The sequence below is a fragment of the Oryctolagus cuniculus genome, chromosome 13 (assembly GCF_051225735.1).
Source record: "Oryctolagus cuniculus isolate XC-2025 breed Fujian yellow rabbit chromosome 13, ASM5122573v1, whole genome shotgun sequence".
Lineage (NCBI taxonomy): Eukaryota > Metazoa > Chordata > Mammalia > Lagomorpha > Leporidae > Oryctolagus > Oryctolagus cuniculus.
The window spans coordinates 32679526-32704992 of record NC_142879.1 but is presented as its reverse complement, the minus strand read 5'-3'; the positions used below and the strand labels follow the sequence as shown (position 1 = coordinate 32704992).

Sequence of the window (25467 nt, the reverse complement as noted above, 5' to 3'; positions counted from 1 at the left end):
ATCAGCATAGCTCCAGCTGTTGCAGCCATGTAGAGGGTGAACCAGAGGATGGAAGACCTCTCTCTCTGTCTCTACCTCTCTCTGTAACTCTGTCTTTCAAATAAATAAATAAATATTAAAAAAGAACCCATCCTCCTCCAAAGTGACCTCACCTTGACTAATTCCATTTTCAGTGACCCTGTTTCCTAATAGGATCACATCCTGAGGTACTGAGGCTTAGGACTTCAACATACATGTTTTGGAGGAGGATATAATTCAATCTGCAACAATAGGTATTCATAAACTATACTGTGTGTAGTAGGTTTTAACTATTCACTTTTTCAAGTCCTTCAGAGTAAAGCATGTTCTAACTCTTTCTTACTACCCAACAGTCTTCTCCACAGTAGTTGGCACAACCCTATCTGTCAAGTTCTTACTGACTTCCTAGAAAGACACATTTAATCAAGTGATAAATAAGTCCATGAACAATCAATCTTTTCTAGTGATACGTTAAAAACTACTTGGAATTTTATGTCATCCCCACACCCATCACAGAGACTATATATATATATATATATATATATAGAACAGATTGAATCATCAGACAGTGAAAGCAATTATATTCTGTGGTTTATCCTCTCAGTTGAATATATTTCATACATGAATACAAAAATGAGGTAGAAAAAAAGCAACCAAGAAATTTCACAATTAATAGAAAGTGTGGCCTCATAATCAGAACTGGCTAGAATGACTTGTCTTCTGTGGAGGCACAAACACAGCTTTCTCTGTTTAACTTGGTCACCTTAATCATGATGGGTCACTTCAGGAGTGCCTGACAAACCAACACACTGCATGATTACCCTTCAGAAGTGGCTCAGCAGACCAGTATTTACCTTACTTCTGCCACTATAATATCCTATAATTGCCATGGCTCCTTTGTAATTTCATCTTTCTAAGAGGTCCTAAGTAATGTATACCTGGCAAGAGCTTTGCAAGAACCTGCATGGTTGGCTCCTGTGATATACACATCAGCTTCACAAGAAACAATGGCATGAAAATACAGTCTCCTTGGGGCTTGGATAGACACATTGTTATGTCAGTATATTAACTCTCTTGATAAGTGCACAGTAGTACACATTCACACATACCTGTATCACACATGCCTATGTACAATTAGGATAAAGTAGGGTGCATGTAGACCTTTAAAACGTCTACAGAAATGTCACCAAATATACTTTCATACTAAACACACACACACACACGCACACACAGGAAAACACCTTATAATTCTCTATTGTTTCCTTCTTTTTTCATTCTTTATGGATTTGTTTTTGTGCTAACTGCACACACGCATAAACAAGTAAATTCATTTCTACAGGTCCATGGATGAAGGAGGATACTGCAGCTCAACAGCACTCACAGACATAATGTAGAAATCACACAGCAGAGAAAAGAGGCAACTGCACTCAAGTTACATGTGAATAGGCAAGGAAAGAGATTGTGCTGTACCATGTTTAACCGTTAAAGAAGAAGGAAAACTAAGTCAAGACCATATTATCCAGTTCATGGCTGAGTTCCTACAGTCTCCGAGCCTGTGCTAAATAGCCTAGCATGAAGGATTTTGACAGTTATCTGCTGATTTTCTGCCCTAGTCTGCAACAAGACTGCAAGGTCTCTGGGGCAGTATCTTCTGGTTTTCTGATTTGATCTCCCCTTGCAATTCTACACTGACTTGACCCTAACATAGACATACTAGGGGGACACACTTTCAACATCCTTTATCTACTCCTTGGCACCTATATCAAAAATAGGGTCTATACAATACAAGTCCTGACTTATACCTAGCAGAGCAATTTAATTTAGGGAGTATGATTATAAAGTAATGAGTCTAAATAAATAAATAAATGATGTGTCTGGTTTTCTACAAACATACAATTAATGGGTTACCTAAGAATATCAGTTTAATTAGATAATTTTATGTTTTTATCAATCTGGCTATCATCTATAGAATCAGCACTGAATAAATAGCATAAAATGATACATTTCTTTCTTCAGAAATCTTTAGAAAGACCTCTAAAACAAATGTAGCAGAATATCCAAATGCATATGAATGAGTGATGGTTCCTAAAAGAATCCGCTCATGAAGTTATATACTTCTTTTAGTGTTCTTTGTGCCTTAATCTTATTTTGAAACATTTCTTAAATTCATTCAGTGACAGACACTTATCAAGCATCCATTATACAGGTGCCATTCCTGGAGTTTATTTATAAAGATGGAAGCAAGACCAAAACAACATGAAGTTGGAGTTGAAGATCAAGTATGCACAGGATGCAGAGTCTAAGTGGAGAACTACAGTAGACAGCAGGGCTAGGATGTATAGCAGAAGAATGGTTAAGATTAGACAGAGTGGACAAGGAAGATCTCCCAGAGTATCTGACACCTGAACAAAAGTTTAAAGGAAGGAAGGGAGTGTGGCGTGAGGATATCTGGGGAGGAGCAGTGGGGGTAGGAGAACATTAGCCCCAAGCCTTAGGAGCAGTACATGTAGAATGTGGGAGGCACAGCAAAGAAGCCAGCATGGAGAAGTCATTCGAGTGAGGGGATATTAAGGCTGAGCTGTGGCAAGCGAGGAACAAGTCAAAGATAAACTCATAGCACCAGTTCCTCCCAGAACAAGGGAAGGAGCCAGTACGAGGTTTTGCAAAAGGGATTTAGAGCTCTTACTTTTAATTGGCATGCAATAATTGTACATGTTTATGAAGTACAGAGTAGTGTGCTGACACATGTATACAGTAAGCAATGATCAATCCAGGGCAATTAGCATCATCTATCACCTCCAGCATTCACTGTTTCTTTGTGATGTTAATATTCAAAATCTTCTCTTGCAATTATTTTGGAATATATAATAGCTGATCCCATGGAAGTAGAGAGAGTAGAATAGTGATTAGTAGAGGCTGGTGAGGAGGAGGGGGAGGGAAGAATGGAGAGAGATTGGCCAGTGAGTACAAAGTGATAGCTAGTTAGGAGGGCAGAAACATTGTGTTCTATTGCACAGCACAGTGACTACAAAGATCTGGAGATTTTGATCATGGATCATTATGTCACAACAGCTTTTAAGAGGGACAGAGTGAAAATGGGGGGACTAATGAGGAGGGCAGTACAACAACTCATGTGACAGACAACAGTGGCTTGGGCAAGGGTAGAAGCAACAGATACATGGAAGTGGCTGTATTTTGGATATATCTTATAAAAACTTTGGTAATACCAACTTGATGACTTGAACTCTTCACTAGAATTTTGACAGTTTTTTAAAGCAACACTACCTTTCAAAAACTCCAGGTTTCTCCCCACTGAATGAATTCTTGAGTAGACATTACTGAATACAGTTCTAGGATGCGAATTCCAAAATGTATGATGGATCAAGAAATAATGCATCTTTCCTAGGAAAAGCTTCTGCCTTAATGGAAGTTGTAGAGGATTTGGCATCCTGAACACTTACAATGGGAAAACACGGAGTCTTACTGAAAATCAATTCAGGAAACAAAATAGTAAGCGAATTTGTGTGGTGAGGGAGCAGGGAGAGGTAGATATGGGATAGGGATACCTCCACTGGAGTGAGTTGCTCAGCAATCTTCTTCAAAAAAGAAAAACAAGATGCATCACAGTCCTTAGCGCACCATTGCTGCCCTTCGTAGAGGAAACGGAGCCATAGAAAGATGGCTGCTTTCCACCAGTCCTGCTGTGTGCTACTGATAACAGGAAATGGATCAGGCCTTGTCCAACCAAGATGGCTGATGCCATCAAGGAGTAGTTTTATAATCACAAACCTACTCTACAGGAAATAAGACCCGTGCTCTAGATGACAAGGAAAAGCCTGTTGATAATCTACTCCTTCGACAGTTAATGTGTCAGATTTTACACACATATTCTCACAGTAACTCATTACACAGGAATGGTTATTTCTATTTTATGATGGAAAACTCAGGCTTGGAGACATAAATAACTTGTAAGTCCTGAAAGTGAATAACTCAAAAAGGTGGATGGGCTGACTGGTGCAATGTTCCTCCTCTTTCTCACTCTGAGTTGCTCATCAGTGACTGAATGAGACTATCCCAACCAGAGTGAGTGGGAAATATTCTTAAAGGAAAAAATATCTCTGAAGCAAACTCCTAGGGCAGCAATCAAGAGTGCCAGCCCTGCAGCAAGAAGAGTTAGGGTGAACTTTCGTTTTTAATAGATTTTGAGCAGATCATAAATTAATGATGTTTTAGAAACTGTAATACTATCACTACTCCTTCTACTACAGACAATGAGGGTAACTGTTGAGGAGACAAATACTGCATTAGGAGTTTCCGTGCATTATTTCCATGCCCTACAAAAATCTTTGACAAGTAGGTGCTCTGGTCTTTTATTGATGTCGAAACAGTTTGATTGCCCTGAATTCTTCAGTCCCCTAGGGGCAAACCTACACTGACCTAGCTACACAGCCATTGACCTTTCTCTTAATAAGGTAAAGTGGTCAAGGGCATAGCCCTGCAGGCCAGACTGCCTGTGTTCAAATCCTGGCTCTACCTTTTTCTTAGCTGCAAGGCCTGGGTGTTATTTAACTCCCCTGTGCCCACTTTCCTCTTTTGTAAAATAAGGATAATAATAGTACCTCTTAAAGTTATTATAAGAATAAAATGCATCAGAATATATAAAGCACTTAAAATAGCAGCACCTAGCAAACAATAAGCATTGCATGTGTTAGCAATACTTTTATCAATATTGCTACCAGTCACTTTATGAAAGAAATCAAATGGATTGATAGTTACTATTGCATGCTCACTAACATTTCTTTGACACAGTGGGGGAGGATTGCTGTTCACACCATTTTTCTGGGGTCCTCTCTGCTCACAATTCAACAGACTTTAGGTAAGGTCATAACCCAATGCAACTGATAACAGCACAGTTTCCCTAGGAGGCCAGCACGCCATTTGATCAGTTTGAAAAAAAAAAAAAAAAGAAAGAAAGAAAAACCTGTGATATTAATAGCCTTGTGCAAACAAAGTGTTTATTATACCTCATGGTTGGTTTTTTTTGTAAGTGGGTTAGTACGCTGTGTATGTCTCCAGTGTGGCGCCAGGGATAGGATCAGTGTTAAGGGGATTGGATGCAGTAAAACTCTGTACAACAGGAGCACAGTATAACTTTTTTTTCAGTAGCACTTTTTGCAAGTCTAATTTAGCAGACAGTCAGTTTTTTTGGCTGACCTCTTTTTATTTTACACCCCCTTGGGCAATATGAGAAATGAAAGCTGAACTTTGTGTGTTCTGTGTGTGTGCATGTGTGTGCATGCATGTGTGTGAAAAGGGGTCAATTTTCATCACGTTTATTAGCGCTATGCTCTCTGTAATGACAGCAACCTCACCTTTGAATTTTGCAGTCTTAGACTCCCTTCAAAACCATGCCTAAGCCATCTATGTTGAACTTTCACTGTAAAACCTTAGCAATATGCATTTTAAAATCTTTTGTGCAGATGTTACATTATTATATAGAATGTGTATGAGAAGGAGCTGATGATTCACTGCTCCCTACTAAAATCTGTGTTTGTTTCATAAACATCAATTCACTCTTTCATCTTCAAATCTGAAAAACCTTTTAATATTTACTAGACATCTTGAAGCCCAAAATAAATGGATATAAATTATCTGAGATTAAGCCAGTATTATATGCCTTTGCATCTGATCTCCACTAGAAATGAGTTTTCATCACATTTGATAAACTGGTTACTAGTATAATGTAAATTCAAGTAGGCATTAAAATCCAAGTATTACAGAAAGAGATCAGCAAAAGCTGTAGGGCAGATTTTAACCCCACTCTCATCTATCAGAGTTCCAGTAGAGAATTCTGTAGAGCCAACAGTTCTCTTGCCAAGCAGGTATGGCTTCACCTGAAGCTGGATGCCCTACCTCAGTACCAGTGCCTTCTAAGATCACAGTCTAGGGTTCTCTTTAAATCCAATGAGCTTATCTCATCTCAGCACATTGGTATTCTAGTGATTAATCAGGGTATTGTACTCTACCAAGGGGAAATGTTTGGCATATTGTATTCTACCAAGTTATCTGGCACCACCACCATTTGTGGCCCTGTGTCAGGCCCTGTTGAGGAGGCAGCATTTTGATGATATTTCTTCTGATGTTATATAGTGTATGAACCTAGTCCAACACTCTGATTTCCCAGGGAGTCCTTTTTATATGGCTTTATTCAGTCGTCTGATGTTAGTAAATTCATCTTAAAAATAATGTGGCAATTGACTTCCACAGGTAACTCATTAGAGCACTCTTCCTCCTGCAGGAATCAAGGACATTGAAGTCAAAATCTAAGAGATATGACAGCGGAAGGACCATCAGTGGAAGGAGAACTAACTTATGTTGCATGCCTGCTCTCTGCTCGGCAGTTACATACACTAAGTCAATCTGGAATTACTAAGAAAATTTAGGTCACAATGCCTTGGCCATTGAACACCACACCATGCTACCTCCTAAATGTTGAACTGGGCATACAAATGTAGTCACCCTGTCCCAGGATGTTAGTGCACACACTGAAATACAACACAGCTGGTGTACTATGCATATCAATTACCCACGCCTGTTCCTCTCTCTACCCATCTATTGAGATATCCCCACAATAAACAGTGCTGGGCTTAAAGCAATCTCTTGATTTAGGCAGATAGCTCAGTTCCCTATTAATTATGTGTACCCCACTTGAGAAGCCCAAGTAAAATGGCCAGCTGTCTCCACATTCTCATAACTTCCTTTCCAGTAGGAATGAGTTCAAAGGCCTGTCTCTAGATACTGCAGATTTTGTTCTAAGAGTACTTTGGGAATATCTCTATTACTGGAAAGACTACATCATTCAGATGCTATGTCTGCTCCTCCACCCAAGACAGAGTGGGGATCAGGTGAACCCAAGCTTACTGCCATCCTGTGAAAGCTCCAAGCACATAATCAAACTCATCATAAGTCCTCTAGACCAGCCCTACTGCCATCTGAATACCACGAAGTGACCTCCAGCCAAAGGCCACATGGAGCAGAAAAACATTTTAGTTAAGCCCTGACAAAATTTCTGACCCACAAAAAAATCATAAGTGTAATAAAATGAGTATTTTATGGCCATAAAATTTTGGGGTAGTTTTTTATACAGCAATAATAGTATGAACCTTATTATCATTGATGTGGTAACATGATGAGAAATCAATGTGGTTTAAAGCTGTGATTTGGTAAGAGAAAACTAGAAATATATTAGAGCTCTAAGTCTTCCGAGGTCAGCAGAACTAAACAAAACTATTCTTTGGTGGTCCTAAAAAATGTTAGGGTCACAAGGTTATGGGTGCCTTTAGACATGTTATTAATGTTCCCAGGCCTTATATCTTCACCTATAAAATGTCTCGGAGATTTACCTGACTCCCAAATGTCAGCTGCCCTTGCTCATATTCATGATGGTCAACTTAAAAAGGATTCCCACTCCTACTGTCTGCCTCATGCCACTAGTCATACTTGTTACAAATACAGGAACAATATAATATAAAAAAGTATACAAGTTTCCAAATGGGCCAAGTGCTACACTGATTATCATGGGTCTGAAGGCGTTTCTAGCACACTGGAGTGTTACCTGAGCACATTTCAATAAAGACTGTCTTTGTTACAGAAAGCTTTGCTAACATATAGTGAATCATTTTTATTATAATAATAATGTTCATTTTATAGACTGTTTTTCAGTATTATAGGAATTACTACAAATAAAATGTGAATCAAAGAGCCTGGCATTACTACTTGTTCATCTTGTGAATTGGAATTTTTCTATTGTGCATTTTTGTGGGATAGGATGTGATATGTTAATACATGTGTAATAATCAAATCAAGGTAGTAGGAATTTCCTATTCCTAATACTTTTAAAAGAATTTTTGACTCCCATGTAATAATTGTGCATATTTCTGGAGCACAATGTGAAGTTGCATAAAATTAGCTCTGGTGTTCTATAGTCCAGTGAGGTGAGTATAGACCACAATAACCTATTATATATTTTTTTTATTTATTTATTTTTTGACAGGCAGAGTGGACAGTGAGAGAGAGAGACAGAGAGAAAGGTCTTCCTTTTTGCCATTGGTTCACCCTCCAATGGCCACCATGGCTGGCGCGCTGCAGCCTGTGCACCGCGCTGATCCGAAGCCAGGAGCCAGGTGCTTCTCCTGGTCTCCCATGGGGTGCAGGGCCCAAGCACTTGGGCCATCCTCCACTGCACTCCCGGGCCACAGCAGAGAGCTGGCCTGGAAGGGGGGCAACTGGGACAGAATCCAGCGCCCCAACTGGGACTAGAACCCGATGTGCCGATGCCGCAAGGCGGAGGATTAGCCTATTGAGCCATGGCGCCAGCTTATTATATATTTTATGAACAACAAGAGGAGAAAGTTCTAAAGCTCTGAACCTAAAGCAATGATAAGGAGATGGAAATATTAATTTCTATGACTTAATCAAGTATCCTTTCTATCTGGAAAATGTTGTTTTACCTTTTCTCTGCACCTTCTCTCCCCAACTGTCAAAGGGCTTTATTGCTCCCATATTCCCTCCATTACTGGCATACATCTGAAGTCCTATCTGAATCATACCAGCAAGATCTTTTTACCATCCCACCTTTTATCAACATCCTGGCAGACTATTCTGTGGAGAGCAGAGAGTGATAAGAAGCTTCACTTCCCAAGTTTTTTATTCTTAACCAAGCTAAATTTGACTTGCACGTAGTCCATGTGCCCTAACTTTCCCAGGCAAAGAAACTCAACAGACTTTCTTAACCCTGAACAAGAGAAACCATGAAGTTACTCTCAGAAATGCTGTCTGAGATGTGCTGTTCTGACTCCAGAAAGAGTGCCTAGGTAGACAGGATGGGACAGAGAGACCAAAAAAGCTTGGTATATGCTGCGAAGCCTTAATTCCCAATTGAGAATGGGGAAATCTGAATCCAGAGTAGAAAAGGACCACAAATGAACCACCAGGAGAACTCTGGGAAGCCATATTTGTCCAGAGGCAATGCCCATTTTTCTTTCAGGGGCAATCAGAACACCTAGGATAGGAATCCCGAGTAGTCCTTGCAAAAGCTCCCTCAGGGATTCCACACTTGGGGAAGTGCCTGTGCCCACAGGTGAGCTCTCAAACATGGACACACACAGGTGCACACATACATATTCTCCCTGCTGAAAATCAATGCCCTGTTGATTTCTAATGAAACATTCATACTACCACCCAGACATCCTGAGCATTTATTCATAGCCACTCTCCCTATCTTCAGGAAGTACAATGTCACCTGTATGTTAAGCAATATAGTAGTCAAAGGACATCGAGGGACTTCAGAGGCTTTGTTCCTCTGAAAAGGCAAGCTTTCCAAATAATTGAAGATCTGCTCATTTTAAGTAACAAGTTTTTTTTTTTCAAAGTAGTGTTCCAGTAATTTTGGATATAAAACTTACTAAAATAGATTGTATTTGTATACAAAACTCTCTAAAATATATTCTATTTCCTAAGTATGATTTAGCCTCACTTTCATAATTCAAGCCTATCATGTCAATTTGTATACCAGGACTAGTAAAATAATTATTACTATAAAAGTATTTATCACTGAGCCGGCGCCGTGGCTCAATAGGCTAATCCTCCGCCTTGCGGCGCCGGCACACCGGGTTCTAGTCCCGGTCAGGGTGCCGGATTCTGTCCCGGTTGCCCCTCTTCCAGGCCAGCTCTCTGCTATGGCCAGGGAGTGCAGTGGAGGATGGCCCAGGTGCTTGGGCCCTGCACCCCATGGGAGACCAGGAAAAGCACCTGGATCCTGGCTCCTGCCATCGGATCAGCGCGGTGCACCGGCTGCAGCGGCGGCCATTGGAGGGTGAACCAACGGCAAAAAGGAAGACCTTTCTCTCTGTCTCTCTCTCACACTGTCCACTCTGCCTGTCAAAAAAAAAAAAAAAAAAAAAAAAAAAAAAAAGTATTTATCACTAAAGGCTGTAAAGATCTCCAAATAGCAGTTGATGGCTTGGTGAATAAGTAAAAAATGGGAATTCAAATAAACAGCCAGAGCAGAGGTCAGAAGCCAGGTAGGGAGTCAAGGAGATAGAGTGGGATAACTACTTTGTGACTTGACTTTCTGATGTGGTATCATAGTGGTGACTGGCAAAATCTCACCATCTGGTAGGGGGTCTTTCTCTAGCCCTTTCCATGTAAGTCAGTGCTTCTACCTCCTGTGACCCAGGAGACAATCACCCTCATCAGAAGGGCATGAAAGGCTTATGGCTGCCTTTCTGATGAGTCAGCTTGTGTATGGTTTGTCTTCCTTTAGGGTTTTCAGGGATCTCCTGAAGACTTACCCGGACTTCAACTGTGTTTCAGGAAGTGAGAAGACCACATAGCTTAGTGCCACATATAATGAGTTTTGGAAGTACTGAGTTCTGGGTTCCCAAGTTCAGTGACAAGAAACACGTGGTTTCTCACTAAACATAAACATTCCATCTTGAGCTGAACCTTTTCCAGCTGAGGAATTTTAATCCATGCAGATCTTGTTGCTTGTGTCATGGAACAGGCAGTGCTACAGAAACCCCCGAAAAGGGACACAACCACCAAAGACCTGCTAAGGCCCTCTACAATGTCAGCCTCGTATAACACATCCATTTCTAGAGATTAGATTGCCTCATAGAGAAAGGCAAGTCATCAATAAGCCTCCGGTCACAGACCACTCCTTAGACACAAGGCCAATGGGCCAAAGCATCACAGTGACTTAGCAGCTTACATTTCAGCCACCAACACTTAAGAAACCCCAGCCTTGCATTTACTGAAGCCATGTAACTGACCCAGTGTCAGAGACTGATCCAGAATGCTGTCATCAGCAGAGAAAGAAATGATCAATCGAAAAAAAAGAGAGAGAGAAATAAAGGAGATGTAATCGAGTTTGTTCGTTGTTGTTTGTTTATTATCTCCCAATTAATCTGGCCACCCATAATTTGGCTCCTTTTCATAGGAACCAGTCTTTGATTTCTCTCTAAATAACACTCCACCCTCTGGCCTGGTTTTTCTTATTTATTTATTTTTTCTATTCTGGCTGATATTGAAGGACAGAGAAAGAGAGAAATTTGCTATGAACAGCACATGGTGAGGAGCAAGAGGCCCTTGGGAGTCAGAGGTGGATTCACATTCTGGGCCTGCCACTTCCTAGCTGAGTGATCATGGTTCAGTTACTTATTTCTTCTTTGTCTTGGGCTCTTTCTCTGCAACGTGGAGGAAGACTACAGTAGTAGAAAGAATACCTGATACAGCAAATTTCACTGTCCAGTTGTGTCATCTGAGACAATAGTGCTGAAGTACTCAGAATAGTGTACGGCACACGTGTTGGGGCACACACCCCTATCTGTCAGACTCCCTGTTGAGTGGGAAGCAATGGCTGCCCATCAGGCCCAGGCCGCCCTCACAGCATTCTCAAATTTTGAAGATGCTCTAAGATCCAAAGGTTTTCAAGTAGACATTTCTTAGGACTCACTTTAATAAGTAAGAATAATTTTTCACGAGCACATGGGCAAACTGGTGCTTTAAGAAATGAATAGGAGGTGGAAATGCTAATGACTGTGACTTCATCAGTACACTCTGCACACATCTTAAAATACCACAGTGCACCCTATAAAGATGGACAATTATCACATGTTAATCCAAAAAGTGTATAAAATCCTTGCTTTATAACTTTGTAACTAAAAACTAGAAATTATAAACAAACTATAAACATATTCTTGAGATGTCATACAGTATTCATTTGGATGGTAATTCCCTCATTTTCACAATAGAGGGAAAATTCTTATCTTAATTATCAAAATTTCCTAATAATTAGAATCCAGAACTAGAGGTTTCCACAAGCAGATGTCAATTCCTTTCTTTTCTCAGGCAAGCCCACTTTGTAGTCACACTGCAATAAATGCCTACTCCTTCACCTTGGGGGTTCCTAGGGTGTATTCTTAATCCTCTTGTCTCCCACATACTTGTGCTGGAGGAAAGGTTTTTCAGCAGTCTGTTTTTAACTCCAGGCACTGAGCATCAAGCACCCAGTACCTTCAATATGTCCATTCAAGTCTGTCCGCATAGGCTGCTCTTTCTTCAAACAACGACCTTCCCTCATCCTATTCTAACAGACACTTCTTGAGATCCCACTTAAATGTCAGCTCCCTGGTGAGATCTTCCCAATTCAGCCCTGCATGGTGACACACACTTCACATGACACTATGACATATTTAAGCTATCTGTTTACATGTCTGCCTCCCTCACTAGGATCACAGCTTTTGGAACAATGTTTTTTGTTTTTTAAAGATATCACTATACTCTATGACTTTTTCCAGTAAATCATTCTGATAGTTTGGTTCTTGGACTTCTTATTGGTAAGTAAGACTGTGAAATGTGTTTGTATCAGCTGAGAAATTTTGCTTTGGGAAATTCTTTTGTTTTAAAGATATGTTTATTTGAAAGGCAAAGTTATAGAGACAGAGAAGAGAGAACAAGAGAAAAAGAGGGAGGAAGACACATACACACATGCACAGAGAAAGAGAGAGAGATCTTTGTTGGTTTATACCCAAATGGCCATAAAATCCAAGGTCTCCTATGTGGGTGGCTGGGGCCTACAGACTTTGACCATCTTCTGTTGCTTTCCCAGGTGGATTATCAGGGAGCTAGATGAGAAGTGGAGCAGCCAGGACATGAACAGGTGCCCATATGGGATATTGGTGTTGCAGACAACAGCTTATCCCTCTGTGCCACACCACCGGCCCTGGGAACTTGCTTTAATGTACCTAAGAATCACACAGGGATTTCCTTAAAATACAGAATCTTATTTAGTGAGTCCAGAGAGGACCCTGAGAGGCTACATTTCTCACAGCTCCTGGGCCATGTACCCTGTAGACCCTATCTAAACACCATACTTTTAAGAACATCTCTAAAATCTCAATTACTTGACACTTCATCATCAACTTCCTCTTTTGACACAGTTGTCAGCAATTCTACAAGGAAGATGACAAAGAGATGTCAGGGCTGCTGAAATCATGGAGGATGGGTGGACATAGGATGTTGGGGGGATGGCAGATGGGAGTGACTGGGCAGAGACAAAGAGGCAAAGGAAACAGGACAAGCTTACTGAAGACAGAGGAGGTAGCAAAGAGAGAAATAAAACAGAGTTTAAAAGACAAAGACAGAGAAGACCACAGAAAGGAAAAGAGGAAAGAAACAGGAGAAAGGGGATAGCCATTGCACATCAGCAAGGCGAGCTGACTTCATTCCTCAGGATGGAACTGAGCCTGCATTATCTAACTTTCCAGTTTAGGGGACTGATTTCTAGACCAAACTCTCCTAAGCGTGCATATTTCATCCATTCATGCCACTGAAGAAGTTCAGAGCTCCATACTTCACTCTTAAAGCTCTTTCTGAGCAATTAGGAATAAGCTATGAGGATAACATTAATAGCAAAAGAGGGCCTATATCATAATTGTGAATTATAGAATGCTTTATATCAGCTAAGAACTATCTATGATAACATAGTCTATCACCCTAAGAACTCAAACTGATTACCCATGAGAATAACCCAAAGTTACCTGATACAGTTCTATGCGTTGTTCAGCCACTCTGGCTTTTGGGTTCTGCAAACGAAAGACTCTGAACTCTGCTTTCACCAGATTGGAAGCATTCTTCTCCATTGTTGAAACATCAAATCGGACAATTCTGAAGTAGGGTCTGTAGAAGGTGGGTGGGATGGCATCTGTGAAAAGTTAGGGCAGTCAGCGAAAATGATAAAATTTATTGTACTCATAAAAAAAAAAAAGACCATAGCATGACAGAAACCATAAGGGAAATATCTACGGAATGATTTCACTTCCAACAGCCAATTTAATATCATTTACAATTTAACCAGAAAAAAAAATAAACACATGCATTTGGTTACAGGAGCAGCAGATTAGTAGAGATTAACAAACCACTTGCAACTCTATTTGAGGGCATGCAGTTAACCCTGTCCTTTGAGGGTTGACAGAGTAGTGGAAAATCCTCGATGGTTATAAATTGGAACAAGTTCATGACAGTTGATGCCTGGAGAGAACTGTCAGCCTTGCATACACTTTAATCAAATGTGCCAAGAAAATAGCTCCTAATGGCAAGCAGTTTGCCCATGTATTTTTTTCCTTAAAAGTTTAGTGTCCAAATAGTCTACTTTTATCCAGGATCATAAATTGTATCTTTTCTTGGCTTCAATATTTTGGTTTTTCACACACATATGGCCAAATACATTCTCTAGTTAAGTTATAGTGAGGAAATCTGAATAGACAAAACTATACCCACAAACTGGCTATACCAGATTCAGTCTTAAAATTCAGCATAATGTCTACTGATGGGAGGTAATCCTAGCTAAGGGAGAAAAATTCTGAATCACGTAAAGGCACAGTTGTAGATAGTACACAACAATTTCAAGCTGATGATTCCTTAGGGTTTTGCTGTTACTTTTTTGGTAATATGTCATTGCCTTTGACTATGCAACCAATGCTACACTAAGTCCAAAGGAGGTCCTATTCTACCCCCATGCTTTCATATCCAACACACATTCATCTCCACAGGGCAGATCCAGTATCTTCCAAAACCTCTTGCCAACTTATTTTCCCCATTCTAACTCCATCCAACTCTGGTGACTTCACTTTTTTCTATCCTGTAGCTTCCTAACAACACAATTGGTCCCAGTTGTTTATGTTCCTTTACAAATAATTTTATTCTATCTGCATTATGTTTGTTTGTTTTGTTTTCTGCTGTGAAATTTTAAGAATCTTGAGGGCAGGTGCTGTAACCGCCAAGTCTTTTCTCTTTCCCACATATCCAGGACAGGACTCTAAATGCATGGATTCACCTGATAACAGCTGTTTACATAGCTGGTCACCAATGGGAGTTTTTTTTTTTTTTTTTTTACAATGATTTATTTATTTTAAAGTCAGAGTTACAGGGTTGGAGGGTGGAGAGAGACACAGAGGGGGAGAGAGAGAGAGATTTTCCATCCCCCGGATCACTCCCCAAATGGCTGCAATGGCTGGGGCTGGGCAGATGTGGAGCTAGGAGCCAGGAGCTTCCTCCAGGTCTCCGTGGTGGGTGCGGGAACACAAGGATTTGGGCCATCCTCCGATGCCCTCCCAGGCACAATAGCAGGGAGCTGGATCAGAAGCAGAGCAGACAGAACTCGACCTGGTGCCCATATGGGATGCCAGCACTGTGGGACAGCAGCTTAACCTGCTGTGTCACAGTACTGGCACCTGACCAATGTGGGTCTTTAAAGACTCAGGCAGCTGGTTATAGACAACACCCGCTTATTAAATAAACAAGCCATCTTGCTGATCTTAAAATAGAAATAAACACCTTTTGTGATTTCTTGGGAAATCATTTGATTATACTAAAAAAAAAAAGCATTGTGAGGAAGACATCAGCATTTCATTGTATCAAGAGTCTGCATTTTTTCCCCTCACAGAGGCTGTCCCCTGTGCCTTTCCTCAGGCACTTGTGACTCTCAGAGGCCAAGTCCATGGACAAGTAGTGCTCTGTGAGACACTGGTTTATAAAATGACAGCATGAATCAAAGCTTTGTACTTGTGAACCAGAAGTTTTAGAAACAAACAAACAAACAAACAAAACCCCAAAGAATCCAAAGTATCCATGTTTCGGAGAAAAGCAAGTAAGTATTCAGGCAGGCACGGTGATGACCCACTGTGTCACCAATGTCAAAAAGCTGGTGGGCAGTTTTCAGGTTGGCAAACATTGCTAAAAGTAGAGAGATTTTCGGAGCCCCCTAGCACAGCCATTTGGAAAGGCAGCAGCTAAAAGAGACAGATCTTTCTCCTTGGTGAAATATGCCCACCCCAGTGACTGGAAAGGCTGATCCTATCCAAACCAGCTCAGCTGAAAACAGGCAGCATGCCCAGGCAGAGGGGGCTGGGCAGGGCTGAGACCAAACGCTCTGGCTTTGCACACCCTGTTGGCCAGAACCTTCCACAGGTTGAGTGGCCGCATTTCTCTATGTGTAGCTTCCCTATTGGACAGCAGAAACTTCAAACATCCTTTGAAAAAGCATCCTGAAAAAGCAAGGCTAATTTAGTGTTTCCTGTTATTAGCAACAGTAAACATCTCTATCTTGTTCCCCTTTCTCTTCTGGGGGAACTCCACAGGTCTGTCCACTTCCACAAACACCCATCTTTCACACCCACCCCCTCAATCTTATCCTTCCATCAAGTTTGTAAATAAGTGCTCTTGAGATTTATTTTTATTCTCTTTCGTGTTTATTAAACTTTGAACATTTTTTTTCTTTTCCCTTTCTGGTTTTTTGCCCATAACACACTCTTCCTTTTTATGGCTGGCTCAGACCATGAGGTCAATTTTGTTTCTACTTCTTCTAAGCAAATCATCCAATGATCCTGCCTTAGGCTTTTGAGCTCTGAAGGGGCGTTTGCAAATATTTACAGGAGGAGCTTGATGGTTAAGTACAGTTGTTCTGCCCTGCTCCCTATACATTGGCAAAGAGCCTCCCTCCCCTGTGGCTCTCATAACCATTTAGACTATATTTCAACCGCCTGATGAGACAAATCTGCATTGGGGTTCTTGCTATATGAGCAGAAGCAGTTTATGCACAAGGTGCAAAGACTGCTGAGTAGCCCCCCCTCCCTCCATAACCACTCTGCTTTGGCCTTGGAACTACAGAGAAGAGGACAGGCCAGCTTACACACACTCCTGCTGCAGCACACGGAGCATGATAAAAACTGCTGACCAAAGAAGTGACTACCACTTCCAAAGGTTGGTCTCAGCTGTCCCCTGCTGTCATTTGCTATGGGCCACAAGCCCCCTGCCTGGCTAAGGAACTTGAGCAACTTGCCAAATGTCTCTTTATTTGGAAAAAAAACCTGTAAATTGCTTTGGCCAAGTCTTTGACCTTGCCCTCGCTTCATAAATGCTTTTGGATGCGTGGTGCAAGGGGACCAGAAGAGGCCCATACAGCCAGCCAGGACACGGCAGGCTCACTCCCTCAGCTTAGGGTGCCAGAGCTGCAGGATAGGTGTTTAATGGCTTGTGCAGCCCTGATCCACCCACTTAGTCTTGGAGGGATGGAGCTTTTTCCTCTGCTCACTCCAAGAACTCATTTCCCCCTTTGGAATGGGAGTTTTCTCTAAAGTCCTCTGTTATTCCCATCCCAGCTCCTCATCCACAGCCAGGTGGTCAGGTACTTGTGACCTTTGCCAATTTACCCACACTCACATCCTGGCCCACTTCTTCCTCTCAATTTCTGACCCACTTTTTCAGCTCAATCAAATGGATTTTCCTTCACTTTTTTGGATTTCACAGCAGCGGGCTCACTCTGGTCCTCCTCCCATGCCTTCCCGTGTGCCTTCCGCTCAAGGAAAATTTTGCACATAGAAGATTCCAGTATGTCATCCAGTGAGTGGTGTCCCCCTCACCTTGACCCTGGCCACACATCCCTGCTAAATCAAATTTTGGAAAATAGAGAGAGGAAAAAATGAGGAAATCTAACTTGTCATTCATTTCCAAAGAAGCAGAGCACAGAGAAAATATGAGACTCAATCAGCTCTTACTTTATATAAACACTATGTGTTGCCTTGCATCTGCCACAAATAATGTATTCATTGACTGCATTTTACCTTATTCCTAGGTAAGCACCTTGAGCTCAGGAATCACAGTGCTTTGGTCCTCTGCAGCCCACGGCTGGATTCACAAATGTGTAGCCCTCCTAAGTGTGCAGAATCTCCCTGGCCAGAAAGGCTTTGTACTTTAGTTCTATGCTCTGTTGTCCTGAAATTTTCAATAATGGTACCTTTCCATTTACATTTTATAAGGGAGCATTTGCAGGGGCTGGGAACCTCAGCTCCTGTGTTATCCTGCCTCTTGTTACCCTTATCTCCCCAGAAATCTCTACCTCTTGGCCATCCCTTTCTGGTGTCCCCAGCCTTACCCAACCTTCCCTGACCCATTCAGTCATCATTGTCATCCTCCATTCTGAGACAGCTGGGGTCAGGCACACAACTCATGCCACTTCAGGCCAGGGCTTGGTGGCAGCTCTTCCCACCCTAAGCTGGCAATGCTCCAGGGAGAGCGTCCAGTGGGCGACTCACTAGCAGCATGACTTTCTCCCACTTTCAATCCAGGTACTAGGAACATCCTTGTGCAGGTCTGTGGATTAGAGCAGTGGTCCCATGGGAGAGGAAATGTCTGGCTCAAAGTGGCATCAGCTGGGGGCTGGTGGCAGAGGGAACCTGGCAGCTGGTGGCTTGCCCACACAAAGCAGCAGGGCAGGGCCCTGGGTTCCTGTGAGAAACTCCCACACCGGACACATCCGTGTGCACCCAGAGCACAGTCTATATAGGACTTTAAAACACCATGAGATAGTGAGTGAGAAAGAGAGAGAGAAGAGAGGAAAACAGAATACATGTTCATGGAACAAAGGATGAAGTTTTTATTTTAGAATATTCAAAGTGCATATTTCTTGTTTTTTTGCATGAGGTTCCCCGTTTTCACTCTGAAAGGGAGATCCTGCAAATATTGGAGTTTTCTCGGCCATAGTCCCATAGTTACAGAATCTTCATGCAGCAAAGGACCTTTAAGGCTATCAGAATTCTAATCCCAAAGCAACCCGTTCTTTGCTGTGTAGCAACAGGAACATTATCAAGCTTGTATGAGTCCATTTCTTCATCTACATAATGAGGTAAAAAGCTTCCCACCTCATACATCCTGACTTGCGCTATTGAGAATACACAAGCAAGCAGTCGGAGTTCCCGGTCTAGCGCACATTTCTACTCAGGTCCCTCCCCGCCCCCTTTGCATCCTGCAGCAAAGCTGCCAAGTGGTCACTGGGCTTTCTGTGAATGCCCCAGGGGAGCGTGAGCTCTTACTGCCTGACAGACTCAATTAGAAGAGAGGAGAATGAAGAGAGGCAGCTGAGTGTCCTGGGGCAGTTTATGCACTCATTCGAAACCCTAATTCCTCTCTTCTGCAGACTGAGGAGTTGGAGTCATGATGCGTTCCCATAGACTCCCCACCCCCATCCTTCGTATTTCTTATTTTGATGTTAACCTTGACCATCAGAAACGGCAATAAGTCTAGCATCACCAAACATCTCTGCATCAATCAATTCCAACTCCTTTGATAATGCTCATTTTAGAATTTGTTTTTTAAAAGTTAGTGATAACAAATTTGAAGAACAGGGCTCATAACATCACTTACATGTGATGATCTCTGACAAGAGTATAGATTTAGGATCCATGAGAAACACCCCCAAAATGTGCAGAGCTCAGCCCTGGGGAGAAGAGGGTGAGGTGCTACAATCAATCATCTATCTATTGTTCATTCCCCAGTAGACTGCTTATACCTATAAATTAGCAGAGAGAAAGTGTGTCATGTGTTGAAATGCTTGGGTCAAGGATCTAGGGGATAGTTGCTGTAGTTACTAAAGCCATGGTTCTCAAAGTGAGGTTCCAGATCCACAGGATTAGCCTCACCTAGGAACTTGTGCTAAATGCACCTCATCCAGGGCAGTCCAATGGATGATCCCAATAAAGTTCGAGAAGCACCATGCTGAACACCTCTTGCTGGCTCTGAAGCGGTGACACTAGTGCCAGTAGCAAGTAGATTAGTAGAGTCCAGGGAATAAGAAGAAAGAGACAGCAGCTTTCGTAGGAGTTAGCATTGACTGGAACCCCCAAGAGAAACCCAGCACTGGTCTAAGGATCCATGGGGAGTGTTTAAGATAAGCCAAAGAGGTGCAGTTCAAAGTGAAATGCAGAAAGTGTATGTATGAAAGTGGCAGGAGGCTTTCTTTGTCCTCCAACTTGTGGGCCTTATTTTTTTTTTAAGATTTATTTCATTTATTTGAAAGTCAGAGTTACACAGAGAGAAAAGGAGAGGCAGAGAGAGAGAGAGAGAAATGTCTTCCATCTGCCAGTTCACTTCCCAGTTGGCCACAACGACCAGAGTTGTGCCGATCTGAAGCCAGGAGCCAGGAGCTTCTTCTGGGTCTCCTGCAAGGGTGCAGGGGCCCAAAGAGTTGGGCCATTTTCCACTGCTTTCCCAGGCCATAGCAGAGAGCTGGATTGGAAGAGGAACAGCTGGAACTCGAACCAGTGCATATATGGGATGCTGGCACTGTAAGCGGCGGCTTTACCCGCTAAGCCACAGTGCCGGCCCTGGACTTTATTTTTTTACCCCCTGAACCTTCAAAACATCAGAGTAAATAGCAATGTTTTTCAAGGAATGGGATGGCAGTGTGCATTTTAGCAAGCTGTTTGGGTCATTCTTCTGTATCCTAAAAGTTTGAGACACATTGAAATGAAGGACAGAGAAAAACACAAACACAAAGAAGCATCTAAATTTTTGGTCAGGTGTTATATGCAGTAAACACCAGCCAGTCAACCAACCAACCAACCAGTGAGACAGAAAAGAGCTGCTGCTCCTAAAAGGGAAAGGCTGAATTCCTCCCTGATTCACACAGTTCTCTGCCTTTCTCATTTCAATCAACTGGGGAACTTATGAAAAACCAGTACTACTGCCTGGGTTGGGGTTCCTAAGAATCTAGTTAATTGAATTGGAGTGGACTTTTCTAAGTTTCTCTGATGATTCTAATGCATGGCCAAGGTTGAGAGCCTCTTGCAAGAAGGAGCTGATAATACTTAGCCTTGAGAAGCAATGGCTTAGTGCACCAAATCTCTCAAGGGCCTCAAAATACTTCAGAGACTTGCATATAGAAAGTCTTACATTGTGTGGACTCATGGAACCATATTTTAGCTTACTATATAAGAATTTCAAATAATTTAGAAGAATGGAAAGTAAAAAAACCTCATAGTCTTTCAGGTTATGAGTTCCCACCCCATTGGAAGAATTCACTTAGTCACAAGATGCACCCTGTCCCCACAGATACAGTGAGGTTTCTAAATTTGGTGACAGTTGGACTAGATGGCCTCCTATCCCACTTCTGGCTCGCCATTACATCAACTTCCTTTTGATGCTATCTAAAGATAGAGCCTCAAAAAACTTATTTTTGTCCTCTAAATCCCTCTACATTAGGTAACTGTCTACCCACCACCTGCACTTTATTAATATACTTGTTACTCACCCCAATCTTGGTGAATACCAGGTATATATTTTTATACTCAAGTTTGAGAACTTCTGGTCTAGACTATGATGGTAAATTACTATGAACTTCACCAGGATACCATTCAGTGTCATGGATAAACAGATAAAGAAAGTCTGATCATAACACCATCCCCACCATGGAAAGAAGGCCTGATGTCATTGCAGACTCAGAATTCTACGTCATGGATCCCTTCTAATTTTACAATAGATTTCCATACATCAGCTTTGCAAAGAAGGAGCTTTTGATTCCCATTTCACACATAAAAATATTAAGAGCAAGAAAAATGAAGTAACTTCTGGCTAAGGTCAAGGTGAGACTGGCCATTCTATACTTCTTTACTCAGCCAGAAGCATCAACATATACATTGGCACAAGCTGGCAAAAGAGGACAAAAGAATCAGCTCCTGAACTAGAGATCAGCTTGACCTTGCAACACAGCTTGAGAAACTTTAGCCCAGTATTTTCACTGATGGCCCTGAACAGAATGGCTCTGCTCTGAAGACCTGGGGACTCACACTGAATCAAAGTATTTGCTAATATACCAGTATCACCCAGGTTCCTTCAGACTGCCAAACATTTGAGCCCAGTGGCCCTATGCTCAGTGACTACCTACTCCACAGACTCTTATCCCCAAGCCCCACAATGAATGTAACTCCCAATTTCCTTTTCTAGAAACAAATGTATTTCTCCTGCAGTTCAGCCATGATCCGTGTGGACTTTTGACAAGCTTAATGAGTGTAGTGGCCTCTTGTTCCTGACATGCCCAGCTTTGAGGGAAGTAGTTTAGGGTTCATTAGACATCCCCTAGAGTGTGGCAAGACAAGCAACCCACCAAATGGGTGGAGGGCAATAAACTAGCTACTATTTGTATGTGCACAGAACAGCCAACAAGAAATCGAGACAATTGTGTTTGGGGGTTTTCTGAATTTGTCTTGGCACACAGGATATGGATTTTATTACACTCCCACATCCTAAACACTGCTGACATTCAAGTCACAGCAATTTAACACAAAATGACTGAGAAATAAGCAGCGCATCAGCAGTGGTTTCTGATTGTGTCTCTGGCCGTCCCACCTATTAAATGTAACATAGCACTGGAGCATCTGCAATTTAAAGTGGGCGTCTCCGAGATGGGGATGGTGTCAAACTTGACACGTTGTTGGCAGTGGAGAGTCTAATTGTGTCAGCATCAGCTTATGTGACTTGGCCTTCATAGCACTGCTATTTGAGACCATGTGTTACTGTCAGCAGGAGTGTTCGGGCCCCTTCTTACACGCTGCATGAAAAGTAGAATAACAGTGGTGCTGGCCCACATTGTTTGGTTTTCTCGAACTGTGACAGACATAGAATTTGTAGTTTCCACTATCCCCATAAAACCCCACCTACATGGAAACATCTATTTTGCTTCAGGTCCTCTACATGTCTCATCAAGCTCAATTCTATGTAGCACTTGTGTTGGAAGTACTAAATTTGAGCAGTAAAAGCTTAGGGTGCTGGACCAGCTGACCAACTGGTGTTGGCCAATGAGACAACGAGTGGAAAGAGCACAGATGGACCCACTTCTGTGGGTGAATGGACAAGCAATATGACTGCCCCTTTTCAATGGCCTCACAGTGGCAAGCTGAGCTCACAGTTGGAAAAGGCCATCAAGGCAGCTCTTCTCTGTTGTAGTCTCATTTGGTTAAAAAAAATTATTTTTTAAGATTTTTTTTTATTTGCTTGAACTTCAGTATTACAGAGAGACAGGGAGAGGCAGGGAGACAATGAGAGAGAGAGAGAGAGAGAGAGAGAGAAGATCCTCTATCTGCTGATTCACTCCCCAGATGGCCACAACAGGGGAGGTTACAGAGAGAAGGCAGGAGATTCATCTGGATGTCCCATGTGGGTGGCAAGGACCCTAGTACTTGGGCCATTTTCCACCACTTTCCCCAAGCCATTAACAGGGAGCTGAACTGTAAGTGGAGCAGCGAGGACATGAACCAGTGCCCTTATGGGATGCCAGTGTCACAGGCCACAGGCGGCAGCTTTATTCACCATACCACAATGCCTGCCCCAGTAGTGTTTTTTTTTTCCTCTCTCTCTCTCTCTTTTTGATATGCAAAGTTAGACAGTAAGACAGAGAGAGACAGGGAGAAAGGTCTTCCTTTTTCCATTGGTTCACCCCCCAAGTAGCTGCTACGGCCAGCGCACTGCGCTGATCCAAAGCCAAGAGCCAGGTGCTTCCTCCTGGTCTCCCATGGGGTACAGGGCCCAAACACTTGGGCCATCCTCCACTGCACTCCCTGGCCACAGCAGAGAGCTGGACTGGAAGAGGGGCAACCAGGACAGAATCCGGCGCCCCGACTGGGACTAGAACCCAGTGTGCCGGCGCCGCAGACGGAGGATTAGCCTAGTGAGCCACGGCGCCGGCCAACCCAGTAGTCTTTTTTAAAGCACAAAAAGCTTTCTGGCTTTTTTTCTTTTTCTCTTTCTCCCTTCTTGACATTTTTACTTTGCTTCATTTTATTTCTTCCCTCTTTTTCTTATTTCCTTTCAAGTCTATGCCTTTGCCCTCTATGATATCCAGAGAGTAATACAGCCATGTTTTTGGTCCACTAACAGTACTTAAAATCTCTAAGTGCCAACAACCCCGGGGCACAGGTATCTATCCAGTATTCCAGAATTCAGCAATGGCTCCAAACAAGGTCCACAGAAAAAAAAAAAAAACAACACTGTACGTGTCAATCTCTTTAATGAATTAAGCTTGGAAATTTAGGATACCATCCTTACCCTCTTAATAAGAAGCACATTTCTTTTCACAGACTGAGAAGCTAAGAAGAGAAATCTTTCCAGGATTACAGCAAACATGGCTAGTTAACAATTAAAATACACAGTCCTGGACATTCCTTCTAACCTTTTCATCCCTGTGAAGAAATTGTTCTTATCCCAGAATATAGAAACTCCACTCCTCTTCCCAGAAATGGATGCACTTTCTCTGCAGTCAGCAATGATTGGTGTGGACTTTTGACATGCACAATGTGTATAGTGCCTCATCATTAGCCTGAAAATCTGTCTTTAATCTTTCCAAAATTACAGCAATGATGCATATAATGGCCAATGCGTGTCTTGTGGTGTGAGCTTTTCTTTGTGTGTTTTGCAAGCTGCTTGCTTGTGGACTAAATTCTGTAAGGCAATCATCTAATTGCTTTGAGGCCCCGTGCTGATTTGTTGCTCTGCCCTCAAGCTTAAGCTAATAAGTGGCAGGGCACACCCTGCTGGGATTGCAGGCTGTTTACCAACTTAACCAAGTGGCATGGGCTGCTATTACTAACGTATTAAATTCATAACTTGGGAGTGAATATGAAGCCTAATAGATGGCCAGGATCATCCAGTTTGAGAGCAGAAAAGCAAACACAGCCAGCATTCAGTCTCTCTGCAACTCTTCATTGCAGTAGACATGAGAGCACACAAAGTGATTGCCTGGCACCTATTTTGTGCTCTCTAAATGTGATTTTTTTTTTTTTTTGACAGGCAGAGTGGACAGTGAGAGAGAGACAGAGAGAAAGGTCTTCCTTTGCCGTTGGTTCACCCTCCAATGGCCGCCGCGCTGATCCAATGGCAGGAGCCAGGTGCTTCTCCTGGTCTCCCATGGGGTGCAGGGCCCAAGCACTTGGGCCATCCTCCACTGCACTCCCTGGCCACAGCAGAGAGCTGGCCTGGAAGAGGGGCAACTGGGACAAAATACGGCGCCCCGACCGGGACTAGAACCCAGTGTGCCAGAGCCGCAAGGCGGAGGATTAGCCTAGTGAGCCGCGGCACCAGCCTCTCAATGTGATTTGTATCAATCTCTAATTACCGTAATTTTTTTCTACAAAAAAGCCAGTCTCTGCAAGAACCTGCACAGAGATCTCAGAACCCAGATGAAAGGGCCACTCCAGCTTCTGGCAGCTCTATCTGCAAAAGAGTTCTATCCCGTCTTGGCCTGAGAGCCTCCTACCTACAAGAGCTACCCAATGAATGGTCTAGCCAGGCTACACAAAATGGCCTACGATTCTCCTTGACCCACACTAGAAATTTTGAAGCCAGTTCCATGTCTTCTCTGCTCCATCTTGTTTCTTGTCTTAGCAAGCACCCCTGATTTCCTTTGAGCATTTTTCATGAAACCTATTCACCTTTTCTGGTTATTCTCATGTTAAAATCAGACTCTTAAAGCTGAATACAATTTTCCAGGCAGAAAAGAATACAACTATCACCTTCCTTCTTGCTGAACTTACACTTTCATTAATGCATCCGCACAGTGAATTG

The 25467-nt window shown here is 42.4% G+C and overlaps 1 protein-coding gene across 2 annotated transcripts in view; it reads right to left on the bottom strand.

Moving 5' to 3' along the window:
• TGFB2 (transforming growth factor beta 2) overlaps nt 1-25467 on the bottom strand; it is a 93947-nt gene that overhangs the window by 27365 nt on the left and 41115 nt on the right. For both annotated transcript variants that reach the window (XM_008268050.5, NM_001082660.1), the window contains 1 exon segment: nt 13620-13783. In XM_008268050.5, the coding sequence (XP_008266272.1) occupies nt 13620-13783 (164 nt within the window).